This window comes from Euleptes europaea, chromosome 1 (genome assembly GCF_029931775.1).
Source record: "Euleptes europaea isolate rEulEur1 chromosome 1, rEulEur1.hap1, whole genome shotgun sequence".
NCBI lineage: Eukaryota > Metazoa > Chordata > Lepidosauria > Squamata > Sphaerodactylidae > Euleptes > Euleptes europaea.
In genome coordinates this window covers 148,259,883-148,282,613 of record NC_079312.1, presented here as the reverse complement: position 1 = coordinate 148,282,613, position 22,731 = coordinate 148,259,883, and the positions used below count along the sequence as shown (strand labels likewise).

The 22,731-nt window shown below is 44.2% G+C and overlaps 1 protein-coding gene across 2 annotated transcripts in view; it reads right to left on the bottom strand.

Moving 5' to 3' along the window:
• Nucleotides 1–1,424: 1,424 nt before the first annotated feature.
• ASIC1 (acid sensing ion channel subunit 1) overlaps nt 1,425–22,731 on the bottom strand; it is a 211,317-nt gene continuing 190,010 nt past the window's right edge. For both annotated transcript variants that reach the window (XM_056854415.1, XM_056854407.1), the window contains 9 exons: nt 18,725–18,875; nt 16,397–16,524; nt 14,701–14,851; nt 9,976–10,032; nt 7,330–7,483; nt 6,070–6,161; nt 4,987–5,066; nt 3,378–3,482; nt 1,425–1,924 (listed from right to left, as the gene is read on the bottom strand). In XM_056854415.1, the coding sequence (XP_056710393.1) occupies nt 1,820–1,924; nt 3,378–3,482; nt 4,987–5,066; nt 6,070–6,161; nt 7,330–7,483; nt 9,976–10,032; nt 14,701–14,851; nt 16,397–16,524; nt 18,725–18,875 (1,023 nt within the window). In that variant the 3' untranslated portion in view covers nt 1,425–1,819. The remainder of the gene's footprint in view (nt 1,925–3,377; nt 3,483–4,986; nt 5,067–6,069; nt 6,162–7,329; nt 7,484–9,975; nt 10,033–14,700; nt 14,852–16,396; nt 16,525–18,724; nt 18,876–22,731) is intronic.

Here is a 22,731-nt window from a genome sequence, read left to right as displayed (position 1 = left end):
TAAGAGTCAGGGAAAGATGGCAGATGCACTGAGGGAAAGAACAGCTTCGCCATTCTCAACTATAACTGTCAACACCATCAGCCTGTCTTCATTGCCTTGATCAGGTCTGCCTGGCTTACTAAGCACAGGTTACATGGTAGGCCACACCAAACACAAATGTCATAAAGGAAGCTTCAAATCGCCCTCCTCTTCCCCTCTGTGGTATCATTCAACCCTCCCAAATCCCAGTCTAAGAAGACTACTTTCCCAAGGGAGTATTTACTCTTAGCTTGACTACCAACGTGACAGGTGAGGGGCTTGACAGCAGCTTGGGTGACTCCACAATCAGGTTGGAATAAGGATGCTGTGAAAACAGGACTTGTAGTTTCTGAAAGACCTTTGCATTAGATGGATCCTGGGTACTTGACTAACTGAAACTTCCAGGAGTGACTTCTTCACTTCCCTAAGCTGGCCTTTTTTCCTGTCAGTGCTGAGGGTGCAAACGTTTTATGTGATTTGGATGCATTTCCCTGAAGGCCCTCTGTGTTTTCTGGTGGTGATAGTTTATCACCATCAAACTGCTAGCTGTAAGGAAATCTGAGCTATGTTTGCCCACAGGTACTTAGGTGCAAAGAGTTTTCTGCAGTACATTTAAGCAGAGTTACTTATCTAAATTTCTTAGAGATCCCCGGTGTCCTTTCAAGCCCTAGTGCTGCTGAGGCCAACAGGCAGGAACTGATCTATGTCACCCCTGCAATTCTGTGTAGCCATAGAATGACGCTGTCCTGTTCCTAGCTGCAGGACTGGCCTAAGGGTTGTGGGAAGTGATGCAGAGTTTAAATAGCAGCTGCTTTCTTTTCCTTTCAGTAGGCAAGAAACACTTTTAGAGAAATACACTTGAAACCATCTGGTTTTGCATCCTACTGAGAATTTTGAGGAATTCCGGCCAAACCTTCAGAATTTTCACATTATCCCTAAGAACATGCATGGGTGGGAAGGGGGGCAGATGGTGCAGGCAGCTCCCAATGCTGATGTTTTCAACTTTGGAATCTCCTCCATGGTTCCTTCATCTGCCTCACATTATGGGGACTTGACGTAGATCTAGAAAGGTATCTAAGCTGGGCCAGATGGAAGTTGCTAGTTGGATGAGACAAGTAGATGGTAATGTGTTCTAATTTAGTGGCCCCTTCATGGGTTTAGTCACAGTCTTGCCATAAGGGAAAAGGTATGGCTGTGTCCCCTGACAATACAGAGCAAGGGTGGTGGGGAAAAGAAAGGGAGCAATGCGGCACGCACATCCTTTGGCTAGGCAAAGCAGTCCCTACAAATGGCACATCTCGGGGGAACAGCTGGCTCTCTTGTAGGTTCTTCTGGCATCAGGATTCAAAAGGAGACAGCTGCCCCCTGGTGAGGCTTGCTGTGGGCATGAAGCAGGATGAAGACAGATAGAGGGTCAGACAGACAGTCAAGATGTGCGGGAGGAGGGGTGTATGAATGGGAGAAGGCTGTGCCCTCCCCTCCACTTGACACAGCAGAAGGTTCTTCTGGCAGCTCTTCTGTTGAGTTCAAGTCCAAGGCCATTATTGGGGCAAGAGCAGTTACTGGAGTGGACCTGGCAGCACAGACCCTTCCCACACCTCTGTCCACCTGGCTCTGTGTGCGTATCGCTGCCTTGGCCTGGGGAAGGTGGATGAGGAGGGCCTGGATTCAACAGCTTCCCCAGGAGTCTGAGATAGAGGCCCTGACATGTAGGTTGGCAGGTTCGTGGGCTGGGCTGGGCCAGGGCTGCTCAGCATGGGCCCTTCCCTTTGGTAGTGTTGGTTGTACATCCAGGTGTCAGTTAGCAGGTAAAGTCCTCAAAGGTGCCTCTGGCTGGGTGGTGAGGTAGGATGTTGGCTGCATACGTCATGCCCGCTGGGTGCCCTCGGATATTCTCGCATGGATTCTGGGAGAGCAGGAGAAGGAAAGGAGTAGTTTATTCATCACATTTAGAATGAAGAATGTCAAGAGAACTGCATCTATATGGTGAACATTTGCCACTCACTACAAATAACAGACGAGGGCCAGCCCTGGAGTATAGATGCCAAGGCTGCTGGTTTTTTTCATCTCAGAGCCTCTGAGCTTCTAACCATTGTATGTATAACAGAAACTCAGAGGTGAAACTTTTCTTAGGGGTGGGAAAAGTTTTGTCTGCCAAATTTTTGCTTGTCTGCAGTTACTCAGCATCCTCACAAACCTACCAGAATCTTTGGGAGAACTTGTGACATTTAAAGATAGGGCACCAGTAGCCAGATCTGGCAAAGTTGGTAAATGCAGCCCTGGCTGTATTAGTGACCTGGGTCTCCACTGTGAAGGAGGTATCCAAGGTCACCCCCAGGCTCTTGAAGGATGCTGCCACTGTTAACTGCACACCGTCAAGAGCCAGAAGCTGGCAGCCCAACCCCCATCTCCCTGGCCCAGCCACATGACCTCAGTTGGCTCTGTTTCAGCCATCCTACCATGGCCTCCAGGCACCTGGCCAGATTGTCTGGGGCAGCATCCAGGCAGGTATAGCTGGGTGTCATCAACGTACTGGTGACATCCCAGACTGAAACTCTGGATGAGGTGGACAAGGAGGTGTATATAGATGCTAAAAACAGCATTGGTGAGAGGATGGCCCTCTGGGGGATTCCACATGCCAACGGGCAATGTGGAGACATTCTCTCACCTTGCGCCACCCTCTGTCCCTGACCTTGCAGGAATGAGATCAGCCACATCAAGGTTGTCCCATGTATCCCGACATCGGCAAGGCAGTGGATCAGAAGATCATGGTCAACCACATCAAACGCTGCTGTTAGATCTAACAAAAGTAGCAGTGCTGATCTGCCTTGGTCCAGCTGCCTCCGGAGATCATCTGTGTAAGTGACCAACACCATATGCGTCCCATGGCCAGCTCAGAAGCCAGACTGGAATGGGTCTAAAGTCGCTGTGTCCTCTAGGAACCCCTGGAGCTGATCTGCAGCCACTCTCTCAACTATCTTACCCAGGAAAGACAAGTTGGGCACTGGGCGGTAGTTGGTTGGATCAGTAGGATTCAAAGATGGATTTTTAAAGAGCAGCCTTACCGCTGCCTCCTTCAATCCCCCCAGGATTTTAATCACAAATCTGAATTTCAATACTTTTAATACTTTCTGAAAAATGTTTAATTTGTGAAAAAATATTTTATAATTTTAAAATTTTATTTTGATGTAATTTCCACTTTATTTTGTATTGCTGTGGGTTTTTCTTTCGCTAGATTGATTGTATACAAATTCAATATATTGGTAATGGACAAGGCTCTTAAGATGCTGGAGAGCGGGGCCTTGGAATAAGGGAGTCATTCCATTATAGGGCAAGCATTACAGAGTTTAGACACTCACATGGCGTTTCACGTCATCCAGGCTCAGGGCCACACCCTTGTCACTGTTGTTTCCTTTGTGATTCTTCTGGCACTTGCCACGGCGGCAGAGGCGGAATTTAATAACCTAGAGATGGAGTTAGAGGATGTTTTGGTTGCTTGAAGTAAAATGCTTCTTATTTGATGTTCCCAAATGGTAAACCTATTGTTGCAAAATTTTCACTAGTTGTGGTCACCAGAACTTTCATGGCTTGGTTCAGAAGTCACTCAAAACCATGGTGTAATTAAACTATGCTCAGCGTGATCGTCTAAACATGGGCCACGTCACTAATTATGGGTGGTTTGGCTATGGCAAACTGAGATCAGAAACCCTGGTTTGAACTTAGTTTATTAGTTAATCTTAACTATGGTTTTGTGTGACTCATGGACACAGTTATCCTGGCTTGTACTCTGGTGCCACCCTTGGCCAGCGTGGTGTAGTGGTTAAGAGTGGTGGCGTGGAGCGGCGGACTCTGATCTGGAGAACCGGGTTTGATTCCCCACTCCTCCACATGAGCGGCAGAGGCTAATCTGGTGAAGTGGGTTGGTTTCCCCACTCCTACACATGAAGCCAGCTGGGTGACCTGGTGCTAGTCACAGCTCTCTTCGAGCTCTCTCAGCCCCACCTACCTCGCAGGGTGTCTGTTGTGGGGAGGGGAAGGGAAGGTGATTGTAAGCCAATTTGATTCTCCCTTAAGTGGTAGAGAAAGTTGGCATATAAAAACCAACTCCTCCTCTTCTTCTTCTTCTTCTTCTTGGTACAGTGCAGGCTGGGATAGCAACCAGGTCTCAGTGGGGAAGTGAGGGAAAGAGCAGAGGGTTTGAAACCAACAACTGGGATTTGAATGGTTGTCTGTGAGCAGAAGTATGGTTTCTCAAACTAGCCATAGCTAAAATAAACCTTGGCTTGGTGCTCTGTCTGAATCAAGCAATGGACTGACCACACTTTTGTTTAAAATGGGGGAAACTGCCTAATTCTTGTTGTGACTAGCCAAGCCACTGTAATAAAAATATTGCAGGATGGATAGGAACAGAAATGAGCTTGGGAATGCAAAGGGGAGGGGGAGGGACATCTTCCTAGGACACATGAGCTTCAATATAGGAAGGAAAATGGAAGGAGTAATAAGGGGACCCAGCATTAGGTGAACATCTCCAAGCAACGGAGAGAAGCATGTGTTTGTGAGATGCCCAACCTACTGCTATTGCTGTTGCTACAATGAGAGTGTCTCCGCTTAGTGTCAAAAGAGGTACAGCAGAGTTGCAAACAGCTAGTCTTATTAGCATCTTGGTGCAGTGGAAATGTTGCTGGGGGAGAGAGTTGTAAAATGTTGTAAACCCCATAACACTGTCAGCACAGTAAACTGTAAACTTTCAAGAAACAGGCATCTTTTTTGAAGGAGCATCTCAGCGAGATGAGATGGCAAGGGTTACTTCCTTTTTGGGAGGTCACAGATGGTTCCCAGGAAGTTGCCTGGCTAAGCAGCTTATAGGTCCAGATCTTAGAACCTCATCATGACCTTTCAGGCCAATCTTTAGGCCACAAGCAAACCTGCACCCTTCCTCCCCCTTTTGTTCTGGGGGCTAGAACTCACCTCATAGGCGTAGTCAAAGAGCTCAAGGACAGTTAATATACTGGCTCCGATGAAAAGACCCATCTGTCCCCCAATGTCACCTGCAGACAAGAAGGAAGGGGGGGGATACTAATGAGGCACCGAGATCTGGTGTGCCTCTGGGTTCTACACTAAGGTTCTCAGTTGCAGTTCATGGTCCCAGACTACCTGAGTTGGTAGGGGAGTAGTACATAGTGGTTTTAGAAGCCTTCTACAGTTCTGGAGACTGTCTTAACCAACCTTCCATTCAGTATTTTTGCCTCAAGTATTTTATTGAAGAAAACAAGGTATTTTGAGCTGGTGGGGGTATGAGCACATTTCTATTGACCCCACACCTGATACATTAGGCTGCGCTCCCTGGCACATCAAAACTTACTGACATACCCCTTACTGGCCAATGATCTATTAGGCTCCACTCCTCACCAGTTAAACTCCAATCCACCCCCATCTGGATATTTTTAAAGTCACAGTCTGGCCACCTTATTTGCAGGGTGCATGTTTCTGCTTTTCCCAGTGCTCCAGACCCAGTCCTTTCCCTCCAGCTTGGCCTGGGAGCTACCAGCCACTATGTACAGGGCTCCTAATGCTCTATTCTTAAAACAGAACAAAATTCTGTACACATATATACCTGGATTCTCTGATTGGTATGAATCACACAAATTTGCATACATCTGCTTATTTTGTACAATTGATTTTGCTTCTAGTAGGAATGAGGAGCAATTGCTATGTAGTCTTAGCATGCTGACTACTGGCTACCCCCTTCTTCTTCCTTCCCCAACTTTTTTTCCCACCACCCATTGTTCATACCTATCTTTAAAAGCTTTAGGGCTAGAAACCTGCTCTCTGAAAAAGTGAAAACTGAAATTCTCAGGATGCCATATTTGGTAACTAATGCTGATTTCTGTAATTGTCAGGTGCAAATGTGGAATTGCAGAAGGGGTGCAGCCACCACCACGTGTGTTTTGCAGACTGTAGTTTTGAACTGAACCCACGGGGGGTCACACCTGGGGAAGGCTGGCGGCATGCAGGATCCCCACTAGTTGCTGGCCAAAAAGTGTATCTCACCCAGAAGTCCAGCCACTTCATATGCTTTCTTCTGCTCAATGGTCTCATAGTTCAGAGCCTCGAAGAAAATGTCCAGTACCAAGATGTTCTCCCTGCATAAGGGAAGGAAGGTGATAGGCAGTCCCTGGCACTACAACAAGAGCATGCCAGGCATTCGCAAAGGAACCTGCCCACAAGGAACCTATGGATACAGCAGCATGGTCACTTGCCTGTCTGGCTCCAAAATATGAGGATCTAGTTGACGCCAATCAAAGGCACTGAAGTCTTGACTCCAAAAAAAATAAAGACCCATCCTAATATAACATTATAGGGTTTTAAAGGGCCAAAATATAAGAACTGGTTGAAAGAACCACAATACAAGAGTGATCCGTTGGAAAGGGCAGACAGTGAACATGTAAATGAATTGACATGACCTTAGGCTGGAGACAGACAATAGTTGTTAAGAGAGTTGAAAGTGACTTGAGTGAAGCATCTCTTTCCTTGATGCGAACACATACTTTTGTTGCCCAACTGTCTCCTCCACTCAAGCAATTTTTGGAAACAATGGAAAAAAAAAACTCTGGAAAACTTGTTTATTTCAGGTGAACTACCTTCAGCTCTCAAAAAATCCCCCTATTGTCTGTCTCTGGGTTAATGTGTTTTGGGTCCCAGTGGTGTGTCATGACTTCTGGACTCTCTTTAGTGTTTGTACTTATAGTTTGGATTCCCACGGGCATGTAATGACTTTTAGACTCACTTTAGTGTTTGTACTGATTACTCATTACACACAAAGTTCCTCCAATAAAGGACCAGTTGAGGCTGAAAACACATTTCAGTTTACATCTCTCTCTCTCTCTCTCTCTCTCTCTCTCTCTCTCTGGGCTTTTCGGCATGGGATTTTGAAGTCTGTTTTGGCTCCATACTGCTTCGGCTTACCTCCTGATTTTCATATGTACTTTTGTGCCTTTAGTTTTTGCTTCTTTTTAAAAAAATTATTTCTGGTTGTTGTTTTGTTGTTCTTTTGAGACAACCTTTGCCGCAATCTTTTTCTGGAAGCTGATTTTGAGTCACCTTTTTCCTTGTGCATGGTTGGATACAAAGGTCCCATTCTTCTAGATGGCACCTTTCTCTGGGGCAAGGAACCTTTCATTGTGGGGAAACACCTACTGGAAGAAGGCTCCTTGCATTGGAGGAAGGGTCCCTCTAGAGGAACGGAGCCTTTGCACCAAGCCCAATGGTACTGAAGGGTGGGTAGGGGCTGAGGGCAGCAGAAGTACTCACCCAATGTACTGCTCACTCTTGTTGTATTTCTTGGCCAGGTACTTGGCTGATGCCTTGCTGGGGATCTTGACCATGGAGAGCTCCTTGTTGTAGCGAGTGACATTGCAGGGCATCTCACATATACAGTACTCATTGTCCCTCTCCACCAAGAAGTCTGGAGTAGAAGGCAGGAGTCACATGGAGTGCGTGCAAAAGCAAATCAAACACAAACAAATTGAATATTTTGGGAATGGTGGGAAAAGATGTGGAAGGTTATTATTCTTATACTAGTCCTTTAGAACATTTATTTCCAACCTTTCTTGTTTAGCCTGAAGTGGCTTATAAAATAGAGCTATGAGACCGAGGGACAAGATAGTTGGTGTAGTGGTTTGGTGTAGTGGTTAGTATGTTGGACTACAATTTGGGATACCCAGTTTTGAATCCCTCTCAGCCATGGAAGCTTGCGGGGTGATCTTGGGCTGGTTGCACATTCTCAACCTAATCTACCTCACAGAGTTATTGTGAGGATAAAATGAAGGGTGAATGATGTAAGCCTCTTTGGGTCCCCACTGGGGAGAAAGGCAGGGCATAAACAAAATAAGATGAAAACAAAACATAAAACGACAATGACAAAATATTTACAAAGTGCTGAAGGAGCAATTCCATTGCAAACTGAGCACCTCCTAAAACTTCATTTTACTTGCCAAACCCTTCTTTGAAAGAACCTTGCTAAAATGGTGAGCTGCATCCATAATGCGGGACAGTGATTGAAAATGGCTAGGGATGTGTCACATGTGGAAGGAGAACAGAGAGGAGAAACTGCTGCAAGAACTACATTACATTGTGTGTGTGCAAAGTGCCTTCAAGTCGCAGCCGACTTATGGCGACCTCTTTTGGGGTTTTCATGGCAAGAGACGAACAGAGATGGTTTGCCAGTGCCTTCCTCTGCACAGCATCACATTACATTTATTGTTACGGACATTGGCCAGCATAAGTGCAAGAATTGCAAAATTTAGCTTTTCTTTGAGAAAACACAACACTCCCTGCGATGGGACTCCCAGCCCACTTTAGCTTCAGTCAATGTTTATAGCATCAGGTGCTTTAACATTCAGTTAGGAGGTGAAATTTGGGATATCGAATGTTAAGACAAAGAGAGAATTTTCCAACAGAAATATGATTTGCTCTTTCACTTTGGCAGGGATCCTCAGAATTCTTGGAAGTTAGTTCCACAATAATGAGATTTACTTCTGATTAAGTATGGTTATGACAGGGTTTAGTTTAGTTTATTGATATGGTCTGTTTGACCAGCCAGAAGTTAGTACATCAAATTATCTAACTTGATATGACTGGGTTGCAAGATGAAAGCCCAGCATTCAGGAATCAATAATGCCTAGAGACATACCATAGAGATATAGTCACAGGATCCTGTTGTTAAGAATATTAAGAAGGACCGCTGTGCAATCCTAAACAGAGTTTCATCCTTCTAACAGCCCACTCCTGAGCTCTGAGGCTGAAAGAGCTCAGGAGGCGCGCAAGTGGCCGAGCTGGCGCCTGTGCCACTTGTGCTGCATGGATGCTGGTGTTGGAAAGCTTACGCCGGCCGCTCTAGACTGCAGTGGCAGCACAGCCCTAGGGCACCGGCTCGGCCTTCCGCCAGCATCTCAACAGCACAAGTGCTCATGCCAGCATCTTGGAGGACGTTCCCGAAGCATTATGGGGGCAGAATTTCCTAACCCCTTCCGGGGGCTGCTTCCTAACCCCTTCCAGCCTGGGAATGCCCCCCTATGCCTCAGCGGTGCTGCGCCAAGTTTTTACTGGTGCAGCATCGCTTTTCTCCATGGGGCTTTCCCCCTCATTTTTTATTTTAAACATTTTTAAAGACCTTTTTCCTACTTGCGGCAGCCTCCACACCTCCTTGGAGGTGGCGTGGCGGCACCTTGGCCACGCCATGCCCGGGTGCCGCTGGGCTCAGGAATGGGCTGTTAGTCCATTAAAGTTAATGGGCTTAGAAGGATATTAACTCCACTAAGGATTACTCAGTTACATTAGTGGAGAATAGGCCTGTCAGTGGCTGTTAGCCATATCAGGTAAAAATGGAACCTCCAGGTTCTCCAGAGAATCTCAATCTCAACTCCCCCCTCTCTCTCTGAATACCAGAGCTTGGAATTATTCAAAGACATTGATATCTTCAATGAATTAACATGGTGTTTGCTGTCATATGATGGGTGATGGCCTTTTAGACAGCTTTAAGAAACAGACAAATTCATGGAAGACAAGATATATCAACACCTATTATCCATGGTGTTGTGACAATAAAATGGATGAGGGGAGAACAATGTTGTAAGCCACTTTGGGTTCCCATAGGAGAGAAAAGGAGGGATATCTAGACAGATAGACAGACAGAGAAATGGAACCTCCATGTTCTAAGGCATTATACATTTAAATACCAGATGCTAGTGGCAAGCAATAGGAAATGGCCATGACTGTTATGCCTGAAATAAATAAAATCCACTATGAATTCCTTGTGAGCATCTTGAGGATACCTGTCTGGTTCATGTTGGGAGTGCCAAATTTAGCTGGACTCTGTGGGCCTAATCCAGCAAAGCAACTTGCAGTGAAAGTTACTGGAGTAACTCTGCATAGGATTGTAGTGTGAGTGATGCTTACCAAGGGCTGGGTCTGCACATTCTTTGTACTGCTCAGGGGTGCAATAGGGAGCATCACCTGCAGGGTAAAAAGAGAAGCAAACTTAATAATGAATCATGTCGCAGAGCTCTGAGATATTTGCAAGAACATATTGTGCCTTGTTGGCATTCACAGGCAACAGAAGTTTATTCCAAGAGACACATGCAAGAATCTGCTAAGCCCTGGCTTTGTAAACAAAGTTATGGCGATAGGATTGACTCTCTATCCCAAATATGCAGATGCCACATATAACAAGCAAAGGGGTAGGAATCCACTATTTCACCACCCAGATTTTGTGCCAAAAGGGGATTCGAGTGCATTTTATTGTGGCTTATTTGCATCAAGTGATCTCTAACTGCAAGAGATGCTAAATCCCCTACTTCTCCCTTAGTCAGCAGCTCCCTTGTTTTATCAGCCATCATTGCCGAGAAAGCAGATCATGCATTTTGAAAGCTGAAATTTCCTCTGATGACCAAATGATTGACCGTGTTATGCCTTTGGATGCAACATGAAAACCTCCTGGCGAACGGGATGGCATTTCCATACAGTGAAGAAAGGATATTGCATCTTGCCCTCACCAGAAGGTTTACAGAAGCTCCTCTGCTGGAGCATTCTTCATTCCTGATTCAGCTTTTATGGCTAGTAGGGAAAACCTTATATTGATACTACCACTGACTCTGCAGATATCACCTCCTGCACTCAGAAAAGTAGCATGCCGGAGGAAGAATTGGCTGAATCCCTTTCCTTGATGTGCTAATTATTTTTCTGCTAAGAGTGTTCCCTCCCTCACTCATGTAGGAACATTCCTATTTTGGATCTTCTTATCTAAAGCCTGGAAGGATACAATTCAGGAAAAGCTTTACCACTTGATTCTGATGAATCTCCAAGCACTACCCAGAAAATGAGAGGAACATCATGATCCGTTGAGTTTTGCACAGACATTCCTGCATATTACAGCTATGCAGCTAAGTGAAAACATTATCATCATATGAGGAATTCTCTTTCTACCTATAGCTCCATTCAGGATTTACAGCATCTACCTTGAGTCTCAGTGAGAAAGGCGGACTATACATACATACATACATACATACATAAGGCAGGGAATGCAATGCCAGAGCAGTCCTGATAGAAGCTGAATGGGATCCAAAGCTATGTGACCATCTCTGCCTAGCTGTCTGCCTGCTCTTGGCTGTCATTCACTGTGAATCCTGATTCCAGAACATTCCCCAGTAGCCTGGATATCAATTGGCAAGCTCAGCTGACCTTGGAAAATTCTCATCTCCTTCCTCTTCTTCATATATCTATTCCGTTCCTCTGCCTGCCCTCTCGTCTCTAGGAGACGCAACTGACTAGAATAATTAATGTATTACTCATTTTTATTATGCTGATTGCATCTTTTAACAAGGTGACGGAGAGGGAGGCCCCTCCCCCCTGCACTACCTCCTCCTGAGAAGCCTGGTGAGCCTGCCACATTGGTGTCGGGCAGTGTCCTGCAGCCTTCACCATTGGCTGGCCCCTGCCCAGGCAATGGGGGTCTTGGGTGACAGTCCTTGGCCACCATCAAATGAGCAGGGGAAGAATGGTGAGGCAATGCCAGCAGGGGGTGGCTGGGTGGCAACAGGAAACTGGGAGAAGGACAAACTCTTGGGATTCCCTGGAGCAAATGAAAGGCCCAGAAAAGAAAAAGAAAAAAAAGCTTGCGGAAATACGGGATGGGCCTTAACCCTGAGGAGGAGGGGCTGGGAGAGGCTTTCAAAGGTTGTTTAAGCATGGGAGTTTTACCTGAGGTTTGTTGCTCACTGGACCCACACTTTCCTGTTGGGAATCTCTGCACCAGCAGTCTCCAAGCTCAAATCAAGTCCCCGCCCCTTTAAATGCTGCTTTGTAATTGGTTTACTTTGTAGTGCTTACTGTGAGAGAAACCAATTGCCACATAAAAAAAGCATTTTAAGAACAAAAAACAAGAACGGAGCAATCTGAAAGGAGGGGGAGAAATCCAAGACTCGATTTTAAAAAGCCTTTCTTCTGCTCAGAAAGAGCTCCAAGGAAGCAGGAAACATTTGAATCCCTGCTTCTTTACACACTGCTTTGTAATTGGCTGTGAGAGAAACCAAGCTTGCGTGTCCTGCACTTTGCTTTATGCACGGGGATTTCACCTGGGCTGAGCTCAAGGGAGAGGGAAGAATTGGGTTAATAGAGGAATGGGAAGTCCTGGAATGTGTGAGGGCTGGCAGTGAGGTCATCTCGAAAGGACGAAAAACTCATGCGTAACTCCAAGGAACAACTTAGACCAAGTGAAAGAGATCAGTTCACCTGGAGAAAATGGTTGCTGTTGACTCTATGGCATTATACCCCATTGAAGTCCCTCCCCAAACCCTCCTCTCCTTAGGCTCCACCCCAAAAATCTCCAGGTATTTCCCAACCTGCAGCTGGCAACCCTAGAAGGAAGCCAGGTCTTGTCCTCGGAGGGAAGACAGAGGCTGAGAAGAGAGGGAACAAATGGTGAGGGAATGCCCCCCTCCTCTCCATTGCTGAGGCATTGGTCACAGGCGCTCTGGAAAAGGAGAAGCTGGAAGGCAAGCCCCTCCCAGACTCTGGCCCTCTGACATACGGTTTTCTGCCTACCAGAAAAGATTGAGTACAGACCCAATGTGGGTGATATTGATTTATTAATTTATTTATTTATTGATATAATCTGTTTGACCAGCCAAAGATACATAAAATGTATACAAAAATACATAAAATTATCTGACTTAATAAAACTGCAAAACTAATATAAATTACAAAATCAGATAAAAGACTAATGATATTAAAATGTAAGATATTAAAACAAATCACAAGAATTGACATTTTTCCATTCTATTTTTCGAGTTTTAATTGCGATGGTACAAAATTTGGCAGCTGGGAGCGAGAAGTGTGGAGTTTCACCCATCAGGAGCCTCTTAGTCAGGAATTCTACTGGTTTATCGGGGAATTCACTGATCAGGGGAGCAGTGAATTTAATACGGGCCTCATGATAGACTGTACAGCTGAACGATACATGTTCTGTGGTTTCGATGTCTCCTGACCTGCAAGGGCATAGCCTTTCTGATCTTCTTGTATTTTCCTTCTAGAACAGCCGAAGGCAGGCCATGACATCTGGCTAGACTGTAGGCCTTCCTATAGTTGACAAATCCCAAATGGGAGAAATATGCTGCAGGGGTAACTAGATTTTTCTGGAGCCAAGAAGAAGGGTGATTTCCCCAGGTCTGCCTGACATTCGGTATCTTCAACCTTTTGCCTCAAAAAGCTTGCTGCTTGTTCTAAGCCCATGGCTAATAGGGAAGATGGAGAAATGCTTAGCCGGGCCAATTTGTTGAGAACTGCCTTTAGCCATGATGATTGAAATGTGTCCTGCACTAGAAGGGGTAGCAAGCCTTGGGGGTTAAGGTTTAGCTTAAGCCATGCAGTAATAGAAGCCATGCAAACCCTTGCCTCCACCCTCACCAATCCTGCCTCCAATCTGGCTGTGGCATTTGATACACAGCGAGGTAGATGTAAGGCTGCTCTCAGGAATTTGGATTGGATGCATTCCAATGGAACGAAGGTGGATGAGGGTGGCCCGAATATGGTCCCGTACATCAGTTGAGCCAATGATTTCGCTTGATATAATTTAAGTGTGGCTGGCAGGAAGTGTCCTCCCCTGGTTCTTAGAAATTTTACTATATTTAGGGCAGATTTTTGCCCTATCTCCGTTGCATGCTCGTTGTGAGTATTTCTAGAGCCGGAAGCATGTATCACCACACCTAGGTATTTGAATTTGGTTACCTGTTCTATGATTATTGATACTCCATGAGCGCATTTTTGGCAATTCGCCAAAGGCCATAACTTGGTTTCCAGACCCCTCACCTTCTTTGTTGCCCTCCTCTGGACATGTTCCAGGCCACAATTTTCTTAAATTACGGTGCCCAAAACTGAACGCAATACTCTAGGTGAGGTCTAACCAGAGCAGAGTAAAGTGATACCATCACTTTGCCTGATTTGGACACTATACTTCTATTGATACAGCCCAAGATCGCATTTGCCTTTTTTAGCTACCGCATCACACTGCTGACTCATGTTCAGTGTTTGGTCTACTAAGACCCCAAGATTTTTTTTGTACACACTACTGCTGAGACAAGTCTCCCCCATTCTATAATTATGCATTTGATTTTTCCTACTTAAATGCAGAACTATACATTTATCTTTGTTGAAGTGCATTTTATTAGTTTTAGCCCAATTCTCCAGCCTGTCAAGATCTTCCTGTATCCTGGCTCTGTCTTCTACCGTACTTGCTACCCCTCCCAATTTAGTATCATTTGCAAATTTAATAAGTGTCCCCTCTATTCCTTCATACAAATGATTTATAAAGATATTGAACAACACAGGGTCCAGGACAGATCCCTGAGGCACTCCGCTAGTCACTTCTCTCCAAGTGGATGAGGAACCGTTAACAAGCACTCTTTGGGTGCAATGTGTCAACCAGTTATAGATCCACCTAACAGAAATAGGATCTAAACCACATTTTCCCAATTTGTCAACTAGAATACTATGTGGAACCTTATCAAAAGCCTTACTTAAATCAAGATAAACTATGTCTACAGCATTCCCCTGATCCAGCAAGGTAGTAATTTTGTCAACTTTGTAACTTGTTTGCAACTGCCTGTTCCTAGATCATAGCCTCCTTACCGGGCATGTGGACCATGCGGCAGTTGCAGTTCTCCACCAAGTAGCGGGTCTCGCAGTCTATGCGGCAAGCTGTGATGCTGTAGGTGTCGTAGAATTCAGACTCCATTGTCACTGCTTTGCAGTCTCCCCAGGGCGGAGGAAGGTAGATAAGCTGTATAACAGTGGGGAAAAGAGGGGGTGAGAAAGGCAATCCCCTACCTAGGGAGGAAGGGCCCATAACGGAGACTGGAGTAGGGCAGACCTTCCCCTTCTCCTTCCTCAGATATTGCTTCTCTGTGCATCCAGATTTCACAACACAATATATCCATAATGCAGGCACATAAGAAAGCAGTGCAGGATGAACACAGGGACCATGTTGATTGCAATGCACACTGGATGCTCTAACAAGAAGGATATCATATTATGCTTTACAGCCAACTCAAACATTCAACAGGGTCCATGGTAAAAAGGGAAGCAAGGGGGAGAGCCCACCATTCTGGCTCGGCTTTCAAGATCTCAGATATAATTCCATCAGGACAGGGGCTTTATTTATTTTTAATTGATCAATTAAGCTGATGATTTCTTCCGGGGTGACCGGAGGCCACTCAGGAAGGTCGACTTGTTGTAAATTGGGAAGCTCATTAGAGCATAGGGAAGTCCTTTATTCCATATACAAAGAAATGAAACCATTAGGTCTGTTCCATTTATGTTGACAGTTTTCAATCATCACTTCACTTGTAAAGATGCAGTGAAAGAAAGGGAGAAAAAATATCCATCCTTTTAATGCCCCCCATTCCAGTGACAGAAGATGGTTAAAGCACAGTAAGAATAAAACTGGCTTGGACCCTATGGCCTTTTATGCATGGCTGTTTCCCTCACGGTCACCTCCCCCCCACCACTGTGGCACTTTAAAAAATTATGCAAGTGTTTTCCGACTGTCAGAGGTCACCTGATCCCCCAGCATCCAGAAAACATGGAGAAAACCCAGGGGGGAGAGCGAGGTGACCTCTGACATTATGCATGCATAATAAAAACAAAATAGTTGGGGGGTGACTGTGAGGGAAACAGTCATGCATAAAAGGCCTATGACATCTTTCCACTTGCATTTCTTTTCAGTTGCTGCACAGGCTTTCCTCTGCTGCAGTGCTTGCTTCCTCTGCTGTTAGCACTTCTGCATATGCAAGATAAATCTTTTGAAGGAACACTTACATATGCAGAAAGCCTCTGCAGTGGCCAGAGAGAAGCATGAAGAAGACTACTTCATAGGATCCAAGCCATAATCTTGAGTATGTATCGCGAGAGACAATAGCAGAACTCAGAAGTTGCTGCCTTGTGTACTAAAACAACTTGGTGACACTCTCTTCATCCAGAAACAAAGGCCAAAAGTGCATGGCCATTTTGTCCCCCGTATCTCCCCTGGTTGCAGCGAATCCCACAAGGCCACACACACGAGATAGGACAGGGACAAACAAACTGGAACACAGCCATGCGTTAACAGCCAAAGACTTCTGTGCTTTTACTTCTTTCCAGAAATTTCCTGGCTCCACCTTTGCATTCTGAGCCACTGTCTCTCCTTATCATTAGAGGATGGGGAAGAGAGAAATGTCACCCATGGCAACTCAGCAATGCTACTTGGACTGGGAGGACGTACACTTTTGTTCCACTAGTACAAATAATAAAGACTGCTTTTAAGAGGAGGAGTGTCTGCTCATCTTACCCGCTGCTCCTGGCAGGACACAAATGTTTGGAAGCCGGGTGCCACCCCAAAACCCAGCTGGTCAATGAAGGGAGGCTCATCCTGGCTGTGGATCTGCACCTTTATCCCAGCTTCAAATGATGTCTCATCTGTGGCACAGAGACATAGAAGTAGAAAGGGAACCCAGGTGACCACAACAAAGCTCTAGCTCAGTGATCCCCACCGTGGTGCCCGTGGGCGCCATGTAGGGTTACCAACCTCCAAGTGGGGCCTGAAGTTCTTCTAGAATTACAATAGATTGTTAGACTACAGATATCAGTTTGTCTGGAGGAAATGGCAGCTTCAGACAGACCCTATATAATCACATCCAGTTTGAGCTCCTTCCCCTCCCAAAACTCCACCCTCCCCAAGAACAACCCGCAGATCTCCAGGAATTTCCCCAGCCAGAGTTTGCAACCTGAGTGCCAAGGCTGCCAAAAAGTTTCTTGGTGCCTGCTTGCTCTTTTAACATCTCCTCATTAAAACAAAAGGACCGCTCCATCTTTCTTCCACCTCATTGGAGCAGAAGGTGCTTCAAAAGATATGAGGAGGCACCACCTTTGTACCTTTGGAGAGCACCAAACTACCTTCATGAAAGGAAGGTGCTTGGGTTGGAACCTCCAAACATTTTATGAAACCTTGCAACATTTTGAGATGGGATACTGCCCCCATAGCAGCCATTTTGTGATTGGTCCCAGCCACCCTGTGGCTGCCATGGTACCCACGGTTTGTGTGTGTAAAGTGCCGTTCTGTCGCAGCCGACTTATGGCGACCCCTTTTGGGGTTTTCATGGCAAGAGACTAACAGAGGTGGTTTGCCAGTGCCTTCCTCTGCACAGCAACCCTGGTATTCCTTGGTGGTCTCCCATCCAAATACTAACCAGGGCTGACCCTGCTTAGCTTCTGAGATCTGACGAGATCAGGCTAGCCTGGGCCATCCAGGTCAGGGCATGGTACCCACTACTTACTCTCAAAATTTCAAAAGTGCCCAAAGAATCAACAAGGTTGGAGACCATTGCTCTAGCTCTTGGGCCATCCTAACCTACCTCATAGGGTTGTTGTAAGGATAAAATGGAGGTGGGAAGAATGATGTTGACTGTTTAGGGTTCCAACTGGAGGAGAAAAGTGGGCTATAACTATCTAGATAAATAAATATGCTGGAAAGCAGATACCACCCTTTATTTTACTCCTTACTGTCTTGTTCACAGTCTTCCAGGATTTACAGGGTTTACATCAACATAGAAAGGGAGTCAAGCAGAATTAGAGACATAAGGCCAAGGTGGGGAAGATGCTTTCTTGTTTATTTCTTACAGAAAGCTCACCTGTGTTAGTCAGTGTCTTTCATGGTATATCATTGCTAAGGTCATGGCTGGTCTGATTTGAATAAATGTCTCTTAAAACAACAAATTGTTCCCCCCTAAAAACAGGGCTCATTCCAGGAACATCTTAGGTAACCCTCCCAAAATGTTGAATATCTACATCTAGCCCCCACCCCCATTTTTGGATTAGGGAGAAGTCTCCCAGGCTAAGGGATCATGATTCCCTGACAGGCCTGTATCCCAAACCTTCTCCCAAAGGACCTCTTGGAAACTTTTGCATTGAGATTCCAATCCCATCATAGTCTCAACAGCGTAGCTCTTGACTCTTCCCCCATAGTGATCAAGGCTATTTGTAGATAAGAGGCAGCTTCTTGCTTTGCAAGTGACAAGCTGGTTGCCATGGCGAGTAGCAGAGGACAGAAAAGAGGGAACTAGTCAGAGAAAAGGATGGGGAAGGAATGATGTGAGGGCAAGGAAGCAATGTGGGTCTAGAAAAATAATGAAGCAGAGAGAGGCTCAGTGGGTTGAGGAATAGGGCAGAGAGGACTTGGCAGTGGGTGGCAGACCATGGTGTGGAGTACTGGAGTCCGCAACAAGAAAAGAATATCTGGCATGATAAAGGTCAGTGCATGGTCATGAATGATGGAAAGGTCTAATAAGGCGAGGGGACAACATGGAACAGGATTTTCACCAGTGTCCCAAAGAGGGGATGCCCCAGGTTAGCCCAATCTTGTCAGATCTCAGAAGCTAAGCAGGGTTGGTCCTGGTCAGTATTTGGATGGGAGACCTCCAAGGAATACCAGGGTTGGGACACAGAGGCAGGTAATGGCAAACCACCTCTGAATGTCCCTTGCCTTGGAAACTCGTTGATGTGGTCACTGTAAGTTGGCTGTGATTTGATGGCACTTTCCACCATCACAACCACCCAAAGAGGGGATCTGGGGGAAAAGGAGAACTCATGTATGATTTGTGAGGCCAGGAATGTCTCCTACCTGTCTCTCCCCAGACAGGAAGATACTCATCTTGCTGAATGTCCAGCATGATCTCCAAGCCATTACCAGTTCCCCCCTTCATAGTGAGCAGTGGTGGCTTTCCAGACTGGCCTGAGTTAAACGTGTAGCACTTCCCGTAGCGTGTGAACACCTGAGAAGGAAACAAAAAAGGATTAGACCAGAAAAGAGAACGTTCCACCGGAACACCCTGCCTGTGGCTACTCATCGGCAGATTACCACAAGGGGCACTGACACATCAATCTTCCCCCTCTCAAACAAAAAAATGCAGAAATCAAACAGCAGTTATAATTATAATTCATTTTTCATATTGCGTATGTGTACATATACAACATCACTGAGCAATGTACTGCATGGCCAAACTGGCCATCAAGCTGCCTAGAGCCTCCTCTCCCAGCTTATCCTGCTCCTTCTCCTCCCTCCTGGTCTTGTGAACCTCCTGCCTCATCCAGGCAATGTATATCGATGCAATTTTATCCTTTTTAGATACCATTTTTTGTACATATGTAAGGTTATTTTGTAATAGCCTATGGCTAAACAAATAAATGAATTCATCTGGTAGGAGCATGGGATATGATGGATGAGAGTCTTGAAAACGGAGCATACTTGGTGAGCCAACTAGAGCATCGCCATTCCGCAGCCATTTATTTGCAACCAGGGGTGGCAGTAGCAAGTTTCACTTTATGCAATCTGAAAGGAATTTGTGATTTAGATAATGTAAGCAGTGGGGGAAATGAAGGCTGTGGGTCCAGAAGGGCAGATTCACTAGTTGTCTCCCTCTGTTAACGAGGGTCTGTTTCAGCCATGCTAGTATTTATACTCTACTAGATAATTAATAATGTGCAGATGCTTAGATAATGGTCTTTGCCAGGCAATTTGTGTAACAAATTAGTTAGGGAGTAAGGTTTGTCAGCTGCTACCTAAGGAATGCTAAATGTTTTGTAGATACCAGCTGAGGTCTTCCATCCCACCCATCCCTGTGCAGTGGGTATGTATGAGCTACATTCTTAGTCAATAAAACTGAGCTCAGATTGGAAAAGGACTTATTCAGCTGTGCAAAGTAAGTTCACGGCAATGTCAGGCATACAGCCAAAGCATAGCTTATAGCTTCCCTCCAATCCATGCCTATTATTCTTTAAAGCAGTGCAAGGGCAGGTCTCTTAAGGAGGGGAGGATCAGTTGCTAGGGAAGATTCTCCCTCTCTTCCAATCCAGGTTTTGTGTAGCTTGCATTTTCACTCACTCACCCCTTTCACATCAATACAATAGCTGCATGTTTATTTTCCGTGACTAATCTGTTTTGTTTCGTTTGGAAGATGAACAGTCAGGTTTTAGACATGGAAGATAAGTTATGGACCATTGCAATATTTAATTGAGAAATATGTGCAGTCAACTAAAGGATCTCTTTTTGCCGGCTTTGTTGATTTTAAAGCCACTTTAGATTCAATACTCAGGCCTATTATGGACCAAATTGTCCAACTCATCAATCGATAAATGGCTTTTGTTATTACTCATTACGCTGCATGAGAATACAAGCCTTAGAGTTAGATTTAGTCCAGAGGGTCATTTATCTAGCTTAGTTTCCACACAGAAAGGTTGTTTTTTGGCACCCTTTTTATTTCACATCTGTATTGATGCACTTATCAAACAGTTGTTGAGCTCTGATATTCATGCCCCAAAATTAGCAGAAAAAAGGCAACCAATACTTTTATGTGCTGATGATGTGGTGATTCTTTCGCAAACCAGATTATGAATAGAATCAAAGACAAAGGCACATCAAATTCTTAAATTCATTCCAAAAACAGAAAAAGAAATCCTCAAAATAAATGAATTTAGACCTATCTCACTTTTGAATCAAGATTATAAGTTTTTTACATCAATAATAGCACTAAGATTAAAAACAATATTAAAAAATGTTATTCATGAAGATCAAGCAGGTTTTCACCCAGGTAGGCAAATAAAAGACAATATGATTGCGTTAATAAATGTGATAGAGTATTATCAAAATCACCCTGATAAATAACTGGCGTTATAGATATTTTAAACAAAAAACTAGAGGAATTTGGTGAAATATATGGTTTAAGAGTCAATAAAGATAAATCTAAATTTGTGGTGAAGAATATCTCCCTAAAGGATCAAAAACAACTGGAACAGAGATCGGGTTTTCAAATAGTAAATAAAATAAAATGTCTGAGAACTACAATAACAAATACTAATCTGACACTTTTCCTTAACAATTACAAAACTGTTTGGAGAAAAATAAGAGAAGATACAAAGAAATTGAAAATTTTGAATTTATCATTACTAGGCAGAATATTGGTCATTAAGATGAATATATTGTCAAGAATATTATTTCTTTTTCAAAATATACCCATCATAAACTCAGATAGCCCTTTAAATATTTGGCAGAAAGAACTTGCTAATTTTATTTGGCAATCGGAAGGATGTATGAGGAATGTTTGAAATCAGACACAGAAAATGAGATTGTCAAAGAATTTATGGTGTCATGGGCAAAAACTCTGGGACATAATATTCAATTTCCTGCATTATGCAGGGGGTTGGACTAGATGGCCCTGGTGGTCCCTTCCAACTCTATGATTCTATGATTCTAATTAGAGGATTGGCAATATATATGGAAAAAGGGCCTCAAATATTCATCCAGCTATTATATAAAAGAAAATTACTATAAAATCCATTATATATGGTATTTGACGCCTTTTAAAATATCAAAGATAAAGAAGAATGAAAGGGGAATAGAAAAATGTTGGAAATGTCAAAATGAGGTGGGAACATTTTTCCACCAATGGTGGAGTTGTAGCAAAGCAAAATATTTTGGGAAAGGTAATCATGAGGAAATTTCTAAAGTTATTGAGTAAAAATTCCACTCAAACTGGAAATATATTTACTGGGTATCTTGGATAGGACATTAGAAAAACAGTTGGGAGATATCTTTAGATATTTAACAACAGCGGCAAGAATCATATGGGCGAAAAAATAGAGAATAGAAGTACCCACATTGGATGAATGGCATCAGAAAGTTATGGAGTTGGCCAAGTAGCCAAGTTAAGTAAATATATAGAAGATAGCTGGATTTCTGACTTTGATACAGACTGGAAGGTATGGTCAATATATATAAATCAGATCCTGGCTGAATCCTGGCTGAAACAGGGAACAAAGGAGGCTAAAGCGACCATGCGTTTTCGCCCTATGTTATTGGGCATAATACCCAAAAACCCAATAATACCCAAAGACTTGGACAAAAATCATAGAGATTTGTTCAGTTATATGACAATGGCAGCCAGAGTAGTGTTGGCCACAATGTGGAAACAAGAAGAAATTCCTGAAATAGAAAAATGGAGAGAGAGAATGGCTGAATACGCGGTGATGGCAGAGTTCTCCCATCTGTTAAATAGAAGACCTATGGGAGAATTTCAGAAAAGATGGAAGCTTTACTTTGATTATGCCCAATTGAATTTTTAATTGTTTATAGTAGACTATAGTAGAATATACCGAATGGGAACATTAATTTTGACTTAAGTAGTAATAAAATGCAGGGTAGATATAGAGGTGAGTTATATAAAATGGAATTAATAACACATAATCTGACTAAATATGTAGGTTAAGTAATGGCTGAAATTTAAAAGTAGGGATCTATTATACAGAATTGGAAAAATCAGTTAAGAATATCAGTCTTTTGCGATAGTAGCTATGTTATTCTATGAGTATAATCCTTGTGTCAGGCCTGTATCTCAGTTACTTTGTATCTCAGTTACTTTGTTTTGCTTTCGTTTCTATCGCTGACTAAGCTCAAGGACAATCCTGCATACCAAAGCCCGTTTGAAGCTCTGGGAACAGTCCTGGGAACAGCAGCTATGTTTGTGTTCTGTAATCACTTGCAAATATCCTTGCCTTTATACTGCTGAGTGTTAGACAGCGAGCTCATTGCTGTCACCTTTCCCTTCATGCTCTGTAATACCTATTTGACCAGTA